The following is a 17,812-nucleotide window of genomic DNA, read 5'->3' as shown; positions in this document are numbered from 1 at the left end:
TGACAGATTAGGTGTTAAAACCTGTGCATCCTAAATTCTGGATCTGTTTATCTTTAAAGAGCAAGTTTTAGTTTCTAATGAGACTTGATACAGAAGGACTATTTTGAGCCTTTAAAAAGCTTATTAGGTGAATGTGAGTTTGCTAAGAGTCCTGTGTAAGAGCCAGGTCAAGCAGGCTAGCTATCCATACCCAACCAAACAATCCATGATGAAAATGTTTAAATTACAGGCAAATGTCCATAAGGCCAGATACCTACACCCATCTGTTTCCTACACCAAGATTACCAAGCTCAGCTGTGGCCAGCCAGGCAGCTGGGTTTTAGAACAGTTACCCCACATCAAAGAGCGCTAGTTCAGAAAAATGAGTTCATGAGAATGAGGTAACAAACACAAGCAAGCCTTTCTGATGAAGAAAACAAAAAAAAAATCTTTGCCAAAGATCAGAGGAGCTGGAGAGGGAACACAGATTAAGATATCCAGTATGACAGGAGACTATCGTTAATCCTAGCACCTAAAAAAAAAAAAAACCCCACCACCCCCAAGCCCCCCCAATGTACCATGGCTCTTTCTGCCAGCAGTGAATTGCGCAAACATGAGAGGGCTGCCTCATTTGTGTCAAGCTGATTCCATTTAAAATCTGATACAAGTTCAATTGAACACACGCCTAAAGAGAATATAAGATGCTTTCCTCCTACAATTTCAATAATTTAAGGCCCTTCATTTAAACAGTGGTCTTGGGCAGAGATGAAACCAAAATTGCAGCCTCTGAAAATGAAGATGTCGGGAAGTCAAACATTTAACAAAAAATGAGTAGGACAAGGCATTTTGCAGTCGAATGCCAAGACAGCTTAAACAGTCCATTTAGATTAGAAATCTTGAGAAACGGTTCAATTACTGCAGCCTAGCTAGTATCTGATTTTACGGAGGGAAGACACTTTGACAAGAGCAACGCTTACCAAATTCTTCAGACTCTGGCTCACTCGGGAAGCAGTAGTGCCAAGTGACAGATTGCCACAGGCACCGCGCTCCCTGTGACCTAACAGCCCGCTCCTGAATCGCTGGCTTCGCTGCGCGGATCACTTAGCTGAGATGTCGTCAAACAGCGAACAAAAGACAACACACCTAAAACTTCTGCCGAGCTTTCTCCCTTTGGCGTAGGCAGATACGATGCCAAATGAAAGCAGTTGTTAGTTTAACTCAAACCTAGGAATTTAAGCAGGGGAGTCAAAACTTTTTGGAAGAGAAAGTTTTGTGAAATCAAGCCATCAACACAACAGAGGCTGTACTGTACACATTTGAAACAGGCAAATAGCCATGTTTTTGTGAAGCTGTAACACTCCCTCTGCAACTACATGTAATAGTAAAGGAAAACATTTTAACAGCCTTGAAACCATTTCCATGTTAGTAATTCCGTTAGAAAACGTGGGACTGCTAAAGCCTCTTCTGGAAAGGCAATCCTGAACAACATACTGCTAAGAAGACAGGCAATCACCAGTGAAGTAGAGCTGGTATTTACACAGCAATTTTTGCACATCCGTTGCACACACCACATTGGATACCGCTCAAAGCGGAACGCTGGCATCCCGCACCAAAACAGGGCTGCATACCGAGGCTTGCACTACGTGAGCAGAAATGCATGTCGCGACTGCGTCACTGCTGCAGACAGAAGGATTTCCCACCCCTGCTATTGTGCAAGTGAACAGTGTTCCAAAAATGTCACACCAGCGATTTTCACAACGGTCACGCTTGAGGCCTTTGCAATAATGCCACCTGCACACAAAGGTACCCGTCAATGGCTGCTGGCACCCAAATTTCTGGGCTACCACGTTGTCCCACTGAAGAATTCAGCATGAAGAGGTACTACTAATTTAAGGCTTCAAATTGCAATTTCTGCAGGTCGATACAAGCCTGCGTAAAACAAACATCGCTTAATGCTCTTAAACCTCGCTGACAGAAAGACTGCTTGAGTGCTCCCAGGCTAGGCTTTTCAGCAGCACTGTACAGGCTACTTCATGCACATTCCCACGTAAAGGCCCCTGCAAGGCTCCATCACCGGTAGTTACACAACCACCAGCGTTACAGCCGAATTCGGAATGCCTACTGAACCAGTTTTAACAGTGAGGGAACATATCACTGTATCCTCCAGAAACTCCACAGTTCTCACCAGCATTCAAAACCTGAAGAGGTGGTGTTTGGTTTTGTTTTGTTTCTCTCGTAAACCTTCAAGGGAGTTCTGTATAATCAACAAAATACCACGATGAGTTGGAGATCCCGCATTCCAGCCAGCTTTCAAACACTGACAGAAACCTCTAAATAAATCACATACACCCCCAACTTGCCAATGCTATGGGAACCAGCATACAGTAATCTCCTCAAAGAAAAGAGACGCAAAAAATATATTAGAAATATGAGGGACATCGTTAGTTGTTGTTGTGTTAGTGAATCATATAGCAAAATCAGGTCACATTGCCCACGAGAGGAATGCTACAGACAGGCTTTCATACTGAGTATGTTGTGGTCAATAATTAACCATAGCAAAAAGCTATATAGTCAATATTTTCTATACAGTCAATTTTATTTGTCTGTTCTCTGTTTTCAGGAATCAACTTGTTTCTGTAAATGAAGTTACAAGACTAGAATAGTTAATCAAGAACAGAAAGTAGAATTTCTTCAGAAAACACAGGCGCTAACTTTACAAGCAATTTAAGACTTAAAGGCTAAACTTTGACAAAATAATTGACCATGTTATGTTCTGTGTGTGAAGGGATATGTCCATAAGTTTTAACAAAGTTTCCATCTTTCAAATGAAGTTCTAGCCTACAGTACCTCACAAATGCTTTCCATCTTGAATATTGCCACACTGTAGAAAAAATATATTTCTATTTTTGGAGACAGGGTTGTTTGTGCATGGACATTAACAAGTACAAAAATTCAGCAGATAATTTTATAGTATTTTCTCTTAACTACAACAGAAAGTGCAACACTAAAAAGGCATCTCCTGCCTACTTAAAATTTCTTATACCTTTACAATGCTAACTCTGAATGTACACATTACATCCTAGAACACACAAATAAGTCTGAATGTGTCATGGCAGAAGTAGGGAAAGCATGCTTACAGCTTTTGTAAGCAAAAAGACACATAGCAAACACCAGTGAAAAGTGATTATGTCTGGAAACAAACATAAATTCAAGATGTCTGAATCTTCACTACCAGTTGAAGACAAAATCCCATGACATTTGTTGATTCTGTAACTTTATTTGCATTTAAAGACTGGCTGCTAAGCTTCTTAGCTGAAGAACCACCACAAACAATCAGGAGTTGCTAGCTCTGTTAGAATTAGTCTATTGGATCCAATGGAGACTTATTTAAATTGCCGATTGAGCCAGATTGACTTTTGTAGGAAGAGGTCCTGCTTCTTCATGTTCCTCAGTCTTGCATCTAACCACAACAAGTGCAGAGGATGGATATCTGTTCAGTTTTTGTTCATTCATGTATTCCAAATCTCCATAGATGCTCAGCTTCTGAAATATTTAAACAATTTACTTTAAGACAAAGACTCTCCATACTGTGAATGAAACGCATTTCATTATGCAACTACATTGCTTGTTGTGATGGCTGCAGCCCTTCAACACAAGCTAACCCAGGCTTTCTCTAATATCTGAAATTCATGGCTGAAACTAGATTTGAGCCCAAAAGAAATGTATTAAATCTGCCAGAACAACAGTACATACAGTGCTTGCTCCTTTAGTTTGCAAATACTGTGAGCCTTGCTTATTTCAGAAGCGTGGGGATCCCTCTGGGCACTAGAGATGCTAGTTCAGCCAGCTCCCCTCTGATCAGACTCTCTGTGTTCACCAATAATATGCTGTCATTTCTGTTCTCACTACTGATCCTCCCGGATTAAACCCATACTGGGTTCCACCTACACCATCCAACCCTCAGTATAGCTCTATTCTCAGAGAAATTAGAAGCAGCCTCCATTTGTTAAGAGTAATCTGAAGGTTGTTGAGAGGAGAGTGCTACAAACAAAAAGACATCATATCTGGGCTGCCTGAGTATGCTCAGAGCACCTGGCAGCCACAGGATTGAGCAAGAATTGTTCAGCTATGAAAATCAACATTTAAATAACAAAATTGGTTTGCTAACCACATCCACAAAATAGAAAACAAAAAAACCCACTCTCTAGTTGAAGCTCCTCCCAAATGTTTTAGTCTCTAGGCAGCTGTAACATTAAAAGTAATATAATGAATAAATTCAAAAGATCATAAGTTATAAAATAGAGTTACCTCAGATGGAACATATTGCTCTACAGCTGTAGCTACAGTTGCACAACAAATCCAGAGCAGCACCAACACTGACAGGACGAGCGTAGTGGTTAAAATCCAACTGGAATTTCTGAAATGAAAAGAACGTTACTAGATTTCATATACTGAATACAAGAGAATGGACTCTCTAAAGCACGGCTCAATTTTGACTGCATTTCCTGCTGATTCACTAGTCTCTAGCTCTTCCAGCTACAAGGCCCACTTCAGGCTCCTGGGTACTCTAACGCTTTTTAGTATTTGACTTGAAAGACACAAAAGACTTGCTGGATTCCATTTATTCGGCCCTAAGTATGCTCCTGTTTACAGTTTTAAAAACAGATTATTCTGTTACACATTTGGGGTGCAATTCACTGATCCTTCATGTGTAAGCTTTCAAGGAGAAAGTGATCAGAGTAAGGGAAAGAAGAACCAACGTGCTGATCTTCAGCAAAGCTTTAATAAAGATGTACTGGGTATTTTCAGCCTGGAAATGAGACACAACAGTGTCTTTGATATCAGACAATCCCAAAACAACATACAAAATAAGTGCTTTGCCCTGAAACATATCCAGAGCTAAAGAACAGGCAAAACACGGTATTGATTAAACAGTTCACAGAACACACTCCAAAAGCAGTGTGGGAAATTATCAATGTGACATTCACTTGAAATGGAAAGGAGAATCAAAGTTTGCAGAATAGCCTGCAAATAACATGGGGCCAGCACGGAAAAGCAGCAATAACAAATGGTCAGATAGACAATTTTAACTGCTACGCATCCTGAACCTAGCAGACTTTTAGCACTTTGAGATCTTACAACAGTGCCCCCGTACACAAACAGGAAAGGCCATTATCCTCCTTACTAGGTACGGACATTCTAGAATATACATACATGGAAAGACACTTGAAAAAGCTGTCATTTTCTCGCTCTTCGAAAAGTCCTCGGTATGTCTGCGAACTTCCTGGACGCAGGTCTGCTGAAATACAACAGCAGAAACAGCTGTCAGGAAAGCAATAAAAGAGAAGACCCAAACGCCCCAGTTTGTCTATACAGAGAGCATAAAGGGAAGCTTTTAAAATGGCCCTAGCTTGCACGTTTCTATTTCCAGCAGAGCTTAGTTTCTACCACAGAGTTTGCTAAGCGTACATAGTGCAGTCTACGTGGCAAACAATTATATTTCAGCTTTCTAAAAATTTGCTTTCATGTGCCACCTGCAACTTTTTTTTTTTTTTTTGCATGACAGGGAACATTTGCATTTGCTCTTCCAAAGCACAAAGAACAACTTACAGGCTGTTTTACTCAGCGACAAGGATCCTCTTGTATCTCCAGTTTCCTGATCAAGCTGTGGAACATACTGTACTTCTGGCTTTGACTAAAACAAAATAAGGAGTTAGGAGATCCTGCTAGCAGGCTTCCACTGATCTTGATTGTTTACATTTTCAGAACTAATATGGAAGTTAACCTTAAGACATGCACATTCACATAAGTTTGATTTTCCCCATCCCCTGCACTGGCCCTAAAGGCAGTGAAATACTAGCAAAATCTAAACACTTCTGATAGCGCTCCATAGTTTTTTCTGTGACTGGAAGGAGCAGGGTTAAACATTTAGCAGCCAGAACACCTTAATCTCAACAAAAAAGGCAAGCACCTGGAATATGACAATTTTGCCATCATCTGCTTGAAGGTAGAAAGTCCATGAAGATGTTATGAAGCTCTGAGCAGAATCCATCATGTCACTCCAGAATGATCTCACCAGCGTCAGAGGAAAGAGGAGATGAATTCTTGGCATCAGGGACATTAACTGCAAGCACAACATTAACTGGTTTTCCATTTGTTTTTATATGAAAAGAAGTCATGTTCTTGCTCACCCCTCACCCCATGTCGAGATTTCAGTCCTTAGGAAGATTTATCTTCCATTTGAAGAAATTCAAAAAAGAGAAGACACACACTGAACAGAAAACAAGTAGGTGGTATTTGAAAAACATGTCATCTACTTACTTGCTCTTGCCTTAACTCAGCAAATGGCAATTGGTTCTGGCATCCAAGATGGCAAGCATATTGTTCATCAGATTGGGAGTATGCTTCAGTACAGGCTGCAAGGAAGAAGTTCCCCAAATGAGAAGACAAATTCTGCATTTTAGTTAAGAAAACATTTTCAGTATAAGTTGGATCAGAAACAAAGCAGCAGTTAAAAGACTGACAATCCCATTTGCAGGGAGAGATACGGCAATCACTCCAAGGCTAGCACTTGCTCTAAGCTCTAATGAAGGTTAAGGAATCAGAGCTCAGACAGATGAGGTAGTTGAAATCTGAATGCAACCAATCAGAAATGTTACTCTGGACAAACTCAGGGATGCAAGTTTTCATTGATCCTCCCACTACCACTATACTTTTTCCTCTACACATCACGTAAACATGATTTTTTACTTCAGAGAACAGAGCTGGAATCCTAAAAAGAATAGAGGGACCATCAGTCCGTTAAATCCCTCAGAGGTAACAGCAGAAGTCATCGTATCACAGGAAAACCAAAGGAGCATTTTTCTGCTACTGTGAGGAATACAGAAACTGCACTGAAAGTATTATGGAATCGTTTTTTAATGAAAAATGAAGCCAACTCTTTGTTCTACAGTAAGCTTCTATTAATTGTTCACTAGAGACCGTAAAGACCAAGAAATCTAAGTTATTCAGAGAGAATAACTTAGATTATTCTGCCCGTAGAGATATTGGGCAAACAATACATGGGCCTAGCTCTCCCCCAAAACACTAAAGCTTAGGTGGACAACGTTGCAGTACTACCTGAACTAAAGACTCAAACCAAGTAGCAACACATACGACAGTAGCTCTCCCAGTTTTCCACAGGAACAAATGGACCATCGTAAAGGCTAAGAACAGCATGACATCAGCAGCTAAACATTTTGAGTATGCAGCTCACAGCACCTGAGCAGCAATTCTATGGTAAAACTGCCACCAAACTAGTGTTTGTAGGCAGAAAGAAGCATCAGAAGATGAAATTGAGCAGATCAGCCAAGAAGTACCTTGCCAAGCACAGAATACTTAGTCAGGGCACCAACCAGTGTAACAGATTACAGAACATAAGCCAGCAAAAGACAACAGCCTCAGGAAGGAGAGTTAAACCAGAAAGTAAGCAACTGTTCAATTACCTCTACATGTGGTCTATTGCTACATTACTCTTTTTTATGGCACTCTTTCATGTGTGGTTTGACAACTAGATTGACATGCTGTATCACAGCTATACACAGTGTATGACAGACTAGAGCATTAGCCCATTTCTAGAGTATTTAATGCAGTTTTGTATCACATTAGCATCTTTGCATGTCAGGCTTTCTACTTGCGTACCTTCCACCAACTCTCTGAGCTGGCTGCTAGCCCTCTGGTTTTTATGAGCTACTGAGAGGCCAAAAACCTCCTTTGAGTGCTGGCTTGGCGCTTAATTGTATTGGAAATATAGATGGAGGGCTCCTACCTTTGCTGCTTTGGGTGGTTATGTTCCACTTAATCTATGAAAAAGTTGTGAATCAGCTGTCTCAATATCATTGTATGAAAGTTCTATACAATTCCAGAACAATATTAATTGGCCTATAGTACACTTATTTCATCTTCACTACGAAATTTTTGTTCTAACGTAGATAATCTGAGAGAATTAGTCACAAGTACTTAATGGTCTATTTCAAACAAAACACATACCTCATTCCCAAGAGTTTAGCTGTAGGTAAACCTCAGGATGTAGCCTAGACCACAAGTTACAAGGCAGAAAGCGCATTAAGATCTGTGCTCTTACTCTGTCTGAACAATTCACTTGTATATACAAGTTTGTCAGGAATTGTAAATGGGACTGATTGTCACATGGAATTATTAAAGGCAAAGCATTCATTTGACTGGATTTTTTGACTGGATTATTTTCCCAGCCATTTTCTGTCTTCTATGACAAACTGTTTATAGCAAAATGAAGTATTTCTAATTTATTTACAGAGACTGATGATACTTAAGAAATTCAGGAAAATAGCAACACTAAGGATCAGGTAAGGAGAAACTCACAGAGAACAGACAACCTTTCCCTTTTTTATTTTATTTTATTTTTTTTATATCTTGTACATGAATTTTAAGAAAGTTGGTAAAACCAGAAAGCAACTGAAGTAATCCCACCAATTTAACAACACCCTTTCAGACATGCCTGCTCTTCCCTCTGTTATGCCTCCACATTACGGGATGCTGAAGGAGTAGTGAAGTCTTACCGGAGTCGCATTCCAGTTTGGTTCGATTCAAATCAATGCCATCGTCCACAAACTGACAAATGGAAAACAGTCTGCAGCCTCGCTGGCACGCGTACAGTTCCTCTTCCTGGGGAGGCACAAGAAAAGGCCTGCATCCCTCCATTCAAGAATAAATTGTCAGAAAACAAACAATTTTTTTTTTTTTTTTTTTTTTTTTTTTTTGGAAGGGCTATAAAAAGCCACCCATCAGAGCACCACCCTCCTTCCCTCCACTGGACCTAGAAGCCAGCTAAACATGACACTCTGGATTATCTGAAATAAAACCAAGCTACAGCTCTTTAACACTGTAGTACAACTACTGATTTATTTCAAACAGAGCTCTTCATTCTGTGGTGGGGCAGACCTGGAACAGCAAATTCTATTTTGTAATTCCAGTCCTACAACTCACAAGCAAAGTTGCACCACGTTTTTTTAGAAAAGCGTTGCTTTTAAAAATAAGAGATACGGCTGTAAAAGATTTACTGACATTTAATCCTACAAAGAGTAGATAGTCTTCGATCTCAGAACTTAAACAGTACAACCCAACAGGAGAGGACAAAAAAAAGACTAATTTTGACAGCATATTACAATGTATCTACCAGACTCTAATCAGAACTACAACAGAATTGACAAAATAAGAGATTACCTTCTGATGTACTAAAGTAGTTAACCAAGGTACTGGTAACTTGCCAAACCAGTTCCACAAACACACATTTTTATTTATGATGTTGAACTGCAGGGGAAAAGTGCTTCCTCACTGCAACTACTAAAAATATGCAAATATAGAAAACCTACACCTAGTATTTCTTCTGTCCACGATACCACAGGGATGGACATGCACTTTCCACATACAGTGCTCTCCGTATTGCAGAACTAAAGACAGCTTCTGTCACGTGAGCACTCCTACTTACGATCACACCCTATCAAAACCACTAACCACATAACCACTCAAATGACTGCAGCCAGTTGCTATACAGGTGGAAAACGGACTTTGAATTAATTTAACAAAAACCAAACATACCACACCTTCTGTATAACCTATTGTAAACTAACTGGCCACTGTTTGTCTCTGAGAGCACAAACTCACATGCTTTAAAGGCACAGAAGTAGAAAACTGTGAATGTAAATTAAAACTTAAGTCTAACAACACTAATGAGGTGGCTAAGATAGTTATGTTGTTGCAGAAAACATGTTTTGTAATCTGATATCCAGACAGAATTAGCTTTAGCAGACAGATTTCTAGGGCAGTCTTCCATGGAAGTCTCCATGAAGCCTGTCTTACTTTCCAATGACAACTAAAACAACTTCCTTCAATTCATCTGGTAGTTTTGTGACAAACGGAACAAAGACTAAATATAAAGGAAGAGACGGGTGTATTATTCGACAGCTCCAACACCACACAACAAAGAATTCAAAAGTACAGTAAAAATCACAGAATTATCAGCTTTCCCTGAACTTGGAAAGAGTCCTTTAACAGAAACAAGAGCATTGCACCAAAAGAGTATGGAAATATATTAGCATAATGTTTAGTCCTATTTTCTCAGGTTTAGTTATTTCTCCTCACTATCATCACACGAAGGCACCAAAACATGCCATAAGTACAGAGGTAAGTCTACCTAATGCTCCCTGTTACTTCCCTCTGTGGGGATACCAATATCAGCTAGAGTCACAAAATCCGATTTAGGTTTCACATGAAAGCAAAGCCCTATTACCTAACATTGTCACTGCTTCCACTTGTCCACTGCCCTCATGTGAAACCTCAAAGATGGGGTAAGAGCTCCCATCATTTAGAGTTCAACCTGCTACATAGCTGCAGCTGATAATGAAGTATGTTGCCAAGACAAAACCAGGAAAAATGAGACTTTTGGTAACAGATTTTCCAAATTCAAACCACTAGTTAAAGGTTTACAACTTTGAACCAACAGCAAACTCTGGAGTATGAAATTAGATTCCAATTAGACACTATTTCAGTTTCTTATCATGAGATGAAAATAATTCCATGCAAGTGAATCAAAACACAGGTTGAAGGTTCTGACAAGCTACTTGTTTATCATCATTCACGCTTTATCTTTCAATATCCAAGCGTCACACTAGTGCCCTGACTCAGGATCTTTGGCTTGTCATGCACACAGCACTGTGCTGTGCCCAAAAATATGGAACAGCCGAAGTCAAATTACAGCTGCCACTTTAGGAACAAGAGGAAAAAAAGCAGCAAATCCCCCGAAACCCACAAAAGTACCCAGCACTAACAAAGCTATACTTTGAAAGCAGCAGTTCTTTGGCAAGCTGCAGCCTAACCATCTATTTTCAAAATGAAGTATCTATCTTTAGAGCAGCCACTGCATTCCCTACTTTGAGGGGAAGAAAATCTAAACCAGATGAGAAACGCCACAGAAGAAGAGCAGCAGGCTGCTGACTGCACCCGAGCACAGCCAGCATGAGCTTCCTTCATGTTTATGTTTACTTAAAGACACGCCCAACACTGCCCGAGAAAACATGCCCGGGGACAGGGCTCCTGCCCGAGAGAACCCCGGCTGCCTCCTCTCACTCTGGAGCACAAGGGCCTGGGGGGGGAGAGGGGCAAGCGACGGGCCAGGGGACGGCCGCGCCGGGGAGGCCGGGGCCGTGCTGCCCGCCAGCCCTGCAGCACAGCTCCCGGGAGAGGGAGAAGGGGAGCGGGGCCGAGCCCGGGAAGGGGCCCGCCCCGCCGACCGCCGCCGCGGGGAGCCGTGAGGCAGGGCCCGCCCGTACCTTGGGGTAGGTGTGCAGGGAGTAGGTCAGCTGGCAGGCGCGGTGACACGACGCCGTGTTGCCCAGCACGGAGTCAAAGGCCTCGGACGACGCAGCGGGCAACGGCCCGGCCGCCCGAGCGCTACTGCTGCCGCCGCCCGCCAGGAGCGCCAGGGCGAAAGGCAGGCAGAGGAGGCCGCCCCGCCGCGCCGCCATCTTCCTCCTCCCGCAGGCCGCCACTGACGGGAGCAGGCGCCGGGGGACTCTCGCGAGATTAACCCTCTCGCCTCCCCCGCGCGGGGCCTTCTGGGAGATGTAGTCCGTGCCGCGGGGCAGCCCCAGCGACCCCATAGGGCCTCCCCTCCGGCGGGAACTACACGGTGGAAAGGGCGGGGCAGCGGCTTCCGGAAGGGCGGGCGAGCGGCACCGCCCTGGGGCGGCGGGGCGGGAGGATGGACCGGTTCGTGGTCCGCAGGGCCCGCTGCCCGGAGAGCCCCCGCCGGGCCGGGCCGGCCCCCCGCGCCTACCGGCAGGCCACCCTCGAGTCCCTCAAGGCAGGTCACCGCCGGGCGCCGGCACTGGGCGGGGGGGTGGGGTACGGCTCGCCCCGGCCTCCCGGGCCCGAGGGGAGGCGTGCACCCCGCGGCACCGGGTGCTGCTGCGGGGCCCGCTGCCTTCGAGGGCACGAGGCGGGGCCTTCCCCGGCCTTGCGCGGGGGCAGGACCGCGCTGTTCCCCGGAGGCTGTGTGCAGGGGTGGCGGGAGCGCCCCAGGAGGAGCCGGGCTGGCCCTGAGGCGCCTCGGACAGAAGAAGGGGTGTCAGGCCTTGGCCAGGCCGCCGTCCTGCCTGTGCGTGGAGCTGAGCAGTGTGGGGTGACAGCGGGAGGGACGTTTTGTACATTAAACCCAAACTGGTGTCTATTACGATCAGGGAAGATGGGGAAGGTGTTAATCCCAGTGCGCCTTCCCAGCAGGGCACTCTGCGCCCACGTGGGGATTCACCTCTCCTTCCAGTTCTTCACCAAAGTCTTTGCAGCGCTGAGGTGGCATCCTCACTGAGAGTGGGGTAGGTGCGTTAGGAAACGAAGTTAGAAAGGTGCAGAGGGCTCTGCTGCGTTGAAAGGGATTTCCTAAACTGAGATGGGTTATAACGTGGGTCCTTCCTGCCCATTTGGTGTGGCAGAGGGCCAGGTTGGGTGCACAGTTCGAGTTCAGCCAACTGGCGCCACCAGCTTCAATATTGCCAGCTGGCTCACTTCTCTGCCCAGCGAGGAGAGCCCTTCTGTGGGTTGCATGGTGGTCCTGCATGAGACCTGTATAAGAGCTGAGCCCCTCTTTGCCACCTGTTTGTAGAAACAGAACAGGAAAACATTTGCTGCACCAAAGAGCTTATTAATGTAAGGCAGAAAGCAAAAAAATGGCGCATAAAGCGCCCCAGCTGTCTGACCATTGCTGAATCTTTGCAAGATGCCTCACATCCGAAATATGAGACTTGCACTGTTTGCAGCCTGTTCTGTCAACGTCTGTGGTGAAAACAGCTTGGGTGAAAAACATTGTGCAAACAGCCAGTGTACTTTAGTTTGTGTTCATGCTCCCTAATGCTTTGTTTCTCTCTCTGCTGTTATTATTTTAAATTTAAAGCCAATCTGAGCAGGATTTGGATTCTGCCAGGCTGCAAAAGATAATTAGCTGCCTCCCTCTTATTCCTTTTTCTATTAAGAGACATTTATACAATGGACTCCTTAAGTTCAAAGCACTTCTCTTCTAGCAAATGTTTGCTATTACGTGCCTTAAGTTTGGCAGACCAAGGTTAAGCATCTCGCTGTGCTTTCTAGTTACTCTGCCTTGATTTGCAGTAGGATGCTAATCTCAAGCAAGTATCCATCATTCTGAGCCATCATGTATTCTGTGCTCTGGTTCATGCCATAATCAATAATTCATGTGTTGATAACAGCCCCATTAGCTGAGAAGAAGCCGGTGTCCTTATTTATAAGAAGAATATCCTGCTTTCCTAATGGCTTTTCTCTTTTCCAGAGAGTTGTGGTTGTGGAAGACATAAAACGATGGAAGTCTATGCTTGAGCTTCCTGGGCAGCCAAAAGAGAATCTGATCGAAGCTTTGGAGGAGCTGAAGAAGAAAATACCTTCCAAGGAAGTGTTACTTTCAACACGAATAGGTACATCTTGTCTGATCTAGGCTGTGAATATTAGACTGTCTTGTGTCTGCTTGGCTTGTCAATACAAAAGAGACTACCTTGCAAGCTTTTTAAGAAATTAGTGTAGTTATGATCTCAAAAGGTTTATCCAATCACTGAATAAAAAACTGTTGGTATACAGCCTGCAGTTTTCAGTAGTTGTACTGAAGAAGTCAGCTATCCTGTAATTCCTCCCAGGTTGCCTGCTTATTACCAAGTACTACATCACCCCTTCTGTGGTCAAATTTTTGAAGAGCTCTTCCTGGGCACCTGTGTGTGTTATTCCTTCTCCTGCTATCTGTCAGGGGCATGGCAGAGTGCTCTCTTGCCATCCGAGATGGGGCTCATCTATTTGACCTGGCTGAATCCTCTGAACATGTGAGAAGTTCTCAGATAGGCCCAGAACTGTTTGCTGCATCCTCACACTGAGAAACCCCCAGCAGACGGGCAGCTCCGTGCAATGACACAGCCCTACGTCTGTCTCTTTTCTGTAGGACTTGAGGGAGGGATAATGTGAGACCACATGGTCCTTGCCTTTCCTGCCTATGGAGGGCATCCTGGCAGAGAGACGCTGGCGCTGGCCTTTGTTTGCCATTAGAGCAGCTGGATCTCTATTTAAAGAGCCCCCCTTGCCTTAGAAAAGGAGATGTGATCTGCCCCTTTCCCCTTACTTCTGAATTATTTCATTTGCCACGTTCAGCTTATTCAGGCTTTTCCCGAGCTTTTTTTCCCAGTGCCTGCCTGAACGCGGCTGGGCTGGAAGAGCCACCGAAGCCTAACAGTGACATCTCCTGGCCAACAGCGCTAGTGGTCAGAGAGAAATACCCCGCTGGAAGAAGGTCCCTTTTGTCTCCCCTCAGAGGAAACCTTCTTTTCAGGCCCCGTCGATGGGAAAGATTCTGCTTGGAGTCACTGTGATGTTTGCACGTTAAAATACTATAGCCATCACCAGCAACATCTGCTTCCTTAAAGGGATTTTCAGGTTAAAACCAGCATTCTTTGTAGGCCAATCTTACAAACTTTCACCAGATCTAGTATCTGTGTAGAAAATTAATGTAACCCTGTATTACATAAGTGTTTCTCCACACCTTGGTGACTTGGGAAGGTAATTTTCACATGTATAGGTCAATTCCTTGCTACTTGGTCAGGCAAAAATCACTGCAGAAGTCAAGGAATGAGAACTTCAGGCTTCATTCCTAATAATTTTATATTTATATTTGTGTCAATGCTCTGGTTCTTTTGCTGACACTGCCTGAATTAAAAATGTGTGTGGCTGCTTTAGCACCAATATGATTTGACTGGTGTCCATTATATTTTGTCCACCTACAAAAGCTGAAGGGAGCTGTTGCTGTTTTCCAGGTCACACAGTGAATAAGATGCGCAAACATTCAGATCACGATGTGGCCAGCCTCGCCAAAGATATTTACACGGAGTGGCGAACTTTCATCAAAGACCATTCAAACAAGCCCTCAATAGAGGTCAGGAGCGATCCCAAGACCGAGGCTTTCAGAAAGAAGGCGCGGAAGCTGCTTTGTGAAGCCCTGGATCTAGAGGTAGCATTCAGATCCATTTGTCTCAAAGAGTTACTTCTTGTAGGAAGAAGTTAAACAAACCTTTTTCAGCCATAGCTACTGTAAAGCTAGTCCTGCCTGCAGAGTGGGGACAGGGCCAGATGATCTCTTCCTATTTTCAGTCATTTGCTGCATGTCCCTACTTATAAGTAGCTTTGTTTTTGAGGTAGATAATTTTTTTTGGTTGTTAATCAAGTAAACATGCTAATTGTAAGTGAGGTGTATTTGCTCTCATTTACATAACCAGTCAACAGAATAGTCGTGTATCTACTGCAATTGGGCTGTATAAGAGAAGGAGGAAGTTAATAGAATATAAAGTTTTTCCTACTACTTAACAGCTGTGAAAGCAACACTGGGACCTTTTGGGTGTTTCATATTTAAGTAATTAAACATTTGTAAATTTAAATCTATTGCAAAAACAGAGGCAAGGTTGACAGTATATAAAGTGGTGATAAATACCAGATCCCTCAGGTACCTTTAAGTAAATGAACAGGGCTTTGCTGTAAGGCTTAATAACTAGTTTGCTTGGTCTATGAAATGCCGTAATAATTATCCTTTTTAATTTATTCATTAATTATCCTTTAAATGGCAAGTCAAGTGATAAGCACTCAAGAGTTTCAAAGCTATGTGTTTGCTAGCCGTGAGAACAACCTCTCCAGCTTCCAGTCCATCTGGACTGAGGCAGCACAAAAGGATGGCTTGCTGTGGCAATGCCTCAGAAAGGTGGGAGCTCCCCTTTGCCAGGCTGCTGGGTCAAGCTTAGTTCTTGGAAAGCACATCTATACATGGTGATAAGACTGGTAGGAAAGTCTGAACCTATGGGACGTAAAGGCTATGGTACCGCCCTAAAACAAGTAAAGCAGAATCACCTCTGAGCAGGGACTCATCTGAAAGCCTGGTGAGGAAGACTACCCTTCTGGCTTGCAGCTACCACCATATGTGTAAGCGGAGCTTACAGCAGCAGATGAACAGCGTATATAGGCAGGGGAGCCACAGAGGTCCAGCAAGTGGGGACAAGGACACCTGAGGAGCTGACAAAAAGGAGAAGGGAGGGTGAGGCTGAATGGATCCGAGGAGCTTCCAGTACTGCCCAGCAGAGCAGCAATTTATTGATGGGTAGCAAAAACAGAGCGGGCAAAGGACTTAGAGGAATACCACTTGGCACGCTGGAATCTCCTGCATGCAAAGCATGGGAGAGTCCCCATCACAAAAGGCAGAAGTGAAATTAAAACCATTTCTTGATGGGTGGGGGATTTTTTTCTAAGCTGTGCTAAATTACAGGTTTTGGCACATGTTGAAGCAATAACTACATAATTAACATTTAGCAAATCCCTTTCTGCGTTCTTAATTACACCTCCTTCTCCACACAGAGAGCTCACATTTCCCTTTATAGCACGAGGCAGAGTTGCCAAGTGTTTGGCATGTCTTAGAGTTGCTGTTGGAATGAAGTTTAAAATAGTATCCAAGGTACCTTATATCAGCAAGATCAAAGGTGAGCTTTATGGAGACAGTACAACGTAGCTTATAATTGCAGTTGAGCTTGATACCCAAAGCTAGCTGCAGATTAGTTTCCTGTTGTGACGGCAAAGTACTGCCACCCAGCTGGAGATGGGGATATGTTCCCTGCTACTGACCACGTTGCCTTGTTCGTTAATTGCTAGGGTGGAATTAAATTGCTCTTCCTGTTGCACTTGTGATGGGAAGTAGATTTCCTTGAATCTAAGCTGATTAATGAAAAAACACTGAAAAGCACCAAACTCCAATTTCAATCAGTTGGTCTCCTTATTAAATGTAAAGATCTAATTTTATACTTTGCTGTTTTCAGATTGATCACCCACTGGCTGAAAATATTGAGCGAGAAGCTTTTCATCTCTCTTCCCGTCTCATTAGCGCACCGTATCGCAGAATGGTGCGAGCTCTTGTCTTCTCATTAAAGCACAAACCTGAAATCCGAGCAGAAGTCAAGACTGGCATGCTCACTGTCCCTGCATTTGTACAGAGCCATAAAAAGTGAGGTGTCATGCTTGATCCTGAGCGAGAACTTCATCTGCCTACATCTCTGTGGAACTGGGAGCCCTTTCTGTCATGAGTGGAGTGGAGAAGCACTGACAGTGTGACTCACTTGGCACCACTCTATGAACAGGGCTGCTGAAGACAAGAACTACTAATGATGAAAGTGGTGCTGTAAATCTGACTTGGTAGAAATCCGTGTGGGCTTGTTGCAAGAAAAGTTTCTTCTACTCTGCTGTATATTCTCCTGCTACAAAACCATCCTTGCTGACTTACCTGTTTCTCACCTCTGCCTGTTTGCCATATCTCAGTTTAGCTCCATCCCTGATGTGGATCTTCAGGTGGAATCAGCTGAATAACATAGAGGAGCAGCTCTGTGCTGTGCTGGTAGGAAATACTGGCAATTCAGGGTAATTGGTCCATGGGAGGAGATTCTTAGTGGATAACTGCAAACTTTAGTTAACCCTAAATCAGCCACATCTGCTGCAGCTGAACACTGCCTGTGGCAAGAGCTAGCTGTTTTGCCAAGCCAGGTGATTTCCCTTTGCTGCATTCCAGAGTTGGATGCAAAATGGGTTTCAGTAACTTGCTATCCACCATTCCGTAGGCCCAGTAATCCTGTGATTGTGGGCATTTTCTAAAGCCCTGGGGTGAAAATCAAAATGCCCTGGAGTAAAGGTGCTATATAATGCCTCTGCTGTTTAATGAGCAGCTTGCTCAGACTTCCATACCTCA

General features: G+C 43.8%; 2 protein-coding genes across 4 annotated transcripts; one reads left to right on the top strand and one right to left on the bottom strand.

The window, feature by feature from the left end:
* Window positions 1-2,575: 2,575 nt before the first annotated feature.
* Window positions 2,576-11,679, bottom strand: TMEM59 (transmembrane protein 59). 3 transcript variants are annotated; one of them, XM_082312051.1, is made up of 8 exons: window positions 11,325-11,679; window positions 8,556-8,691; window positions 6,301-6,395; window positions 5,951-6,103; window positions 5,590-5,674; window positions 5,194-5,278; window positions 4,288-4,396; window positions 2,576-3,522 (listed from the first exon to the last, which is right to left on the bottom strand). In XM_082312051.1, the coding sequence occupies exons 1-8, from the start codon at window positions 11,652-11,654 to the stop codon at window positions 3,367-3,369; spliced, it is 1,149 nt and encodes a 382-aa protein (XP_082168177.1). In that variant the 5' UTR covers window positions 11,655-11,679; the 3' UTR covers window positions 2,576-3,366. The 3 variants fall into 3 exon arrangements, with proteins under 3 accessions (XP_082168177.1, XP_082168178.1, XP_082168179.1); XM_082312052.1 differs by having other exon boundaries at window positions 5,194-5,275; XM_082312053.1 differs by having other exon boundaries at window positions 8,556-8,661.
* On the top strand, window positions 11,677-17,812 carry TCEANC2 (transcription elongation factor A N-terminal and central domain containing 2). Its single transcript, XM_082312054.1, has 4 exons — window positions 11,677-11,857; window positions 13,337-13,478; window positions 14,856-15,049; window positions 16,893-17,812. Exons 1-4 carry the CDS (start codon window positions 11,756-11,758, stop codon window positions 17,079-17,081), a joined length of 627 nt encoding a protein of 208 aa, XP_082168180.1. The 5' UTR covers window positions 11,677-11,755; the 3' UTR covers window positions 17,082-17,812.

This window comes from Platalea leucorodia (genome assembly GCF_965183815.1).
Source record: "Platalea leucorodia genome assembly, chromosome: 5".
Taxonomy (NCBI): domain Eukaryota; kingdom Metazoa; phylum Chordata; class Aves; order Pelecaniformes; family Threskiornithidae; genus Platalea; species Platalea leucorodia.
The sequence above is the reverse complement of the archived record's forward strand: the minus strand, read 5'-3'. Positions and strand labels throughout refer to the sequence as shown.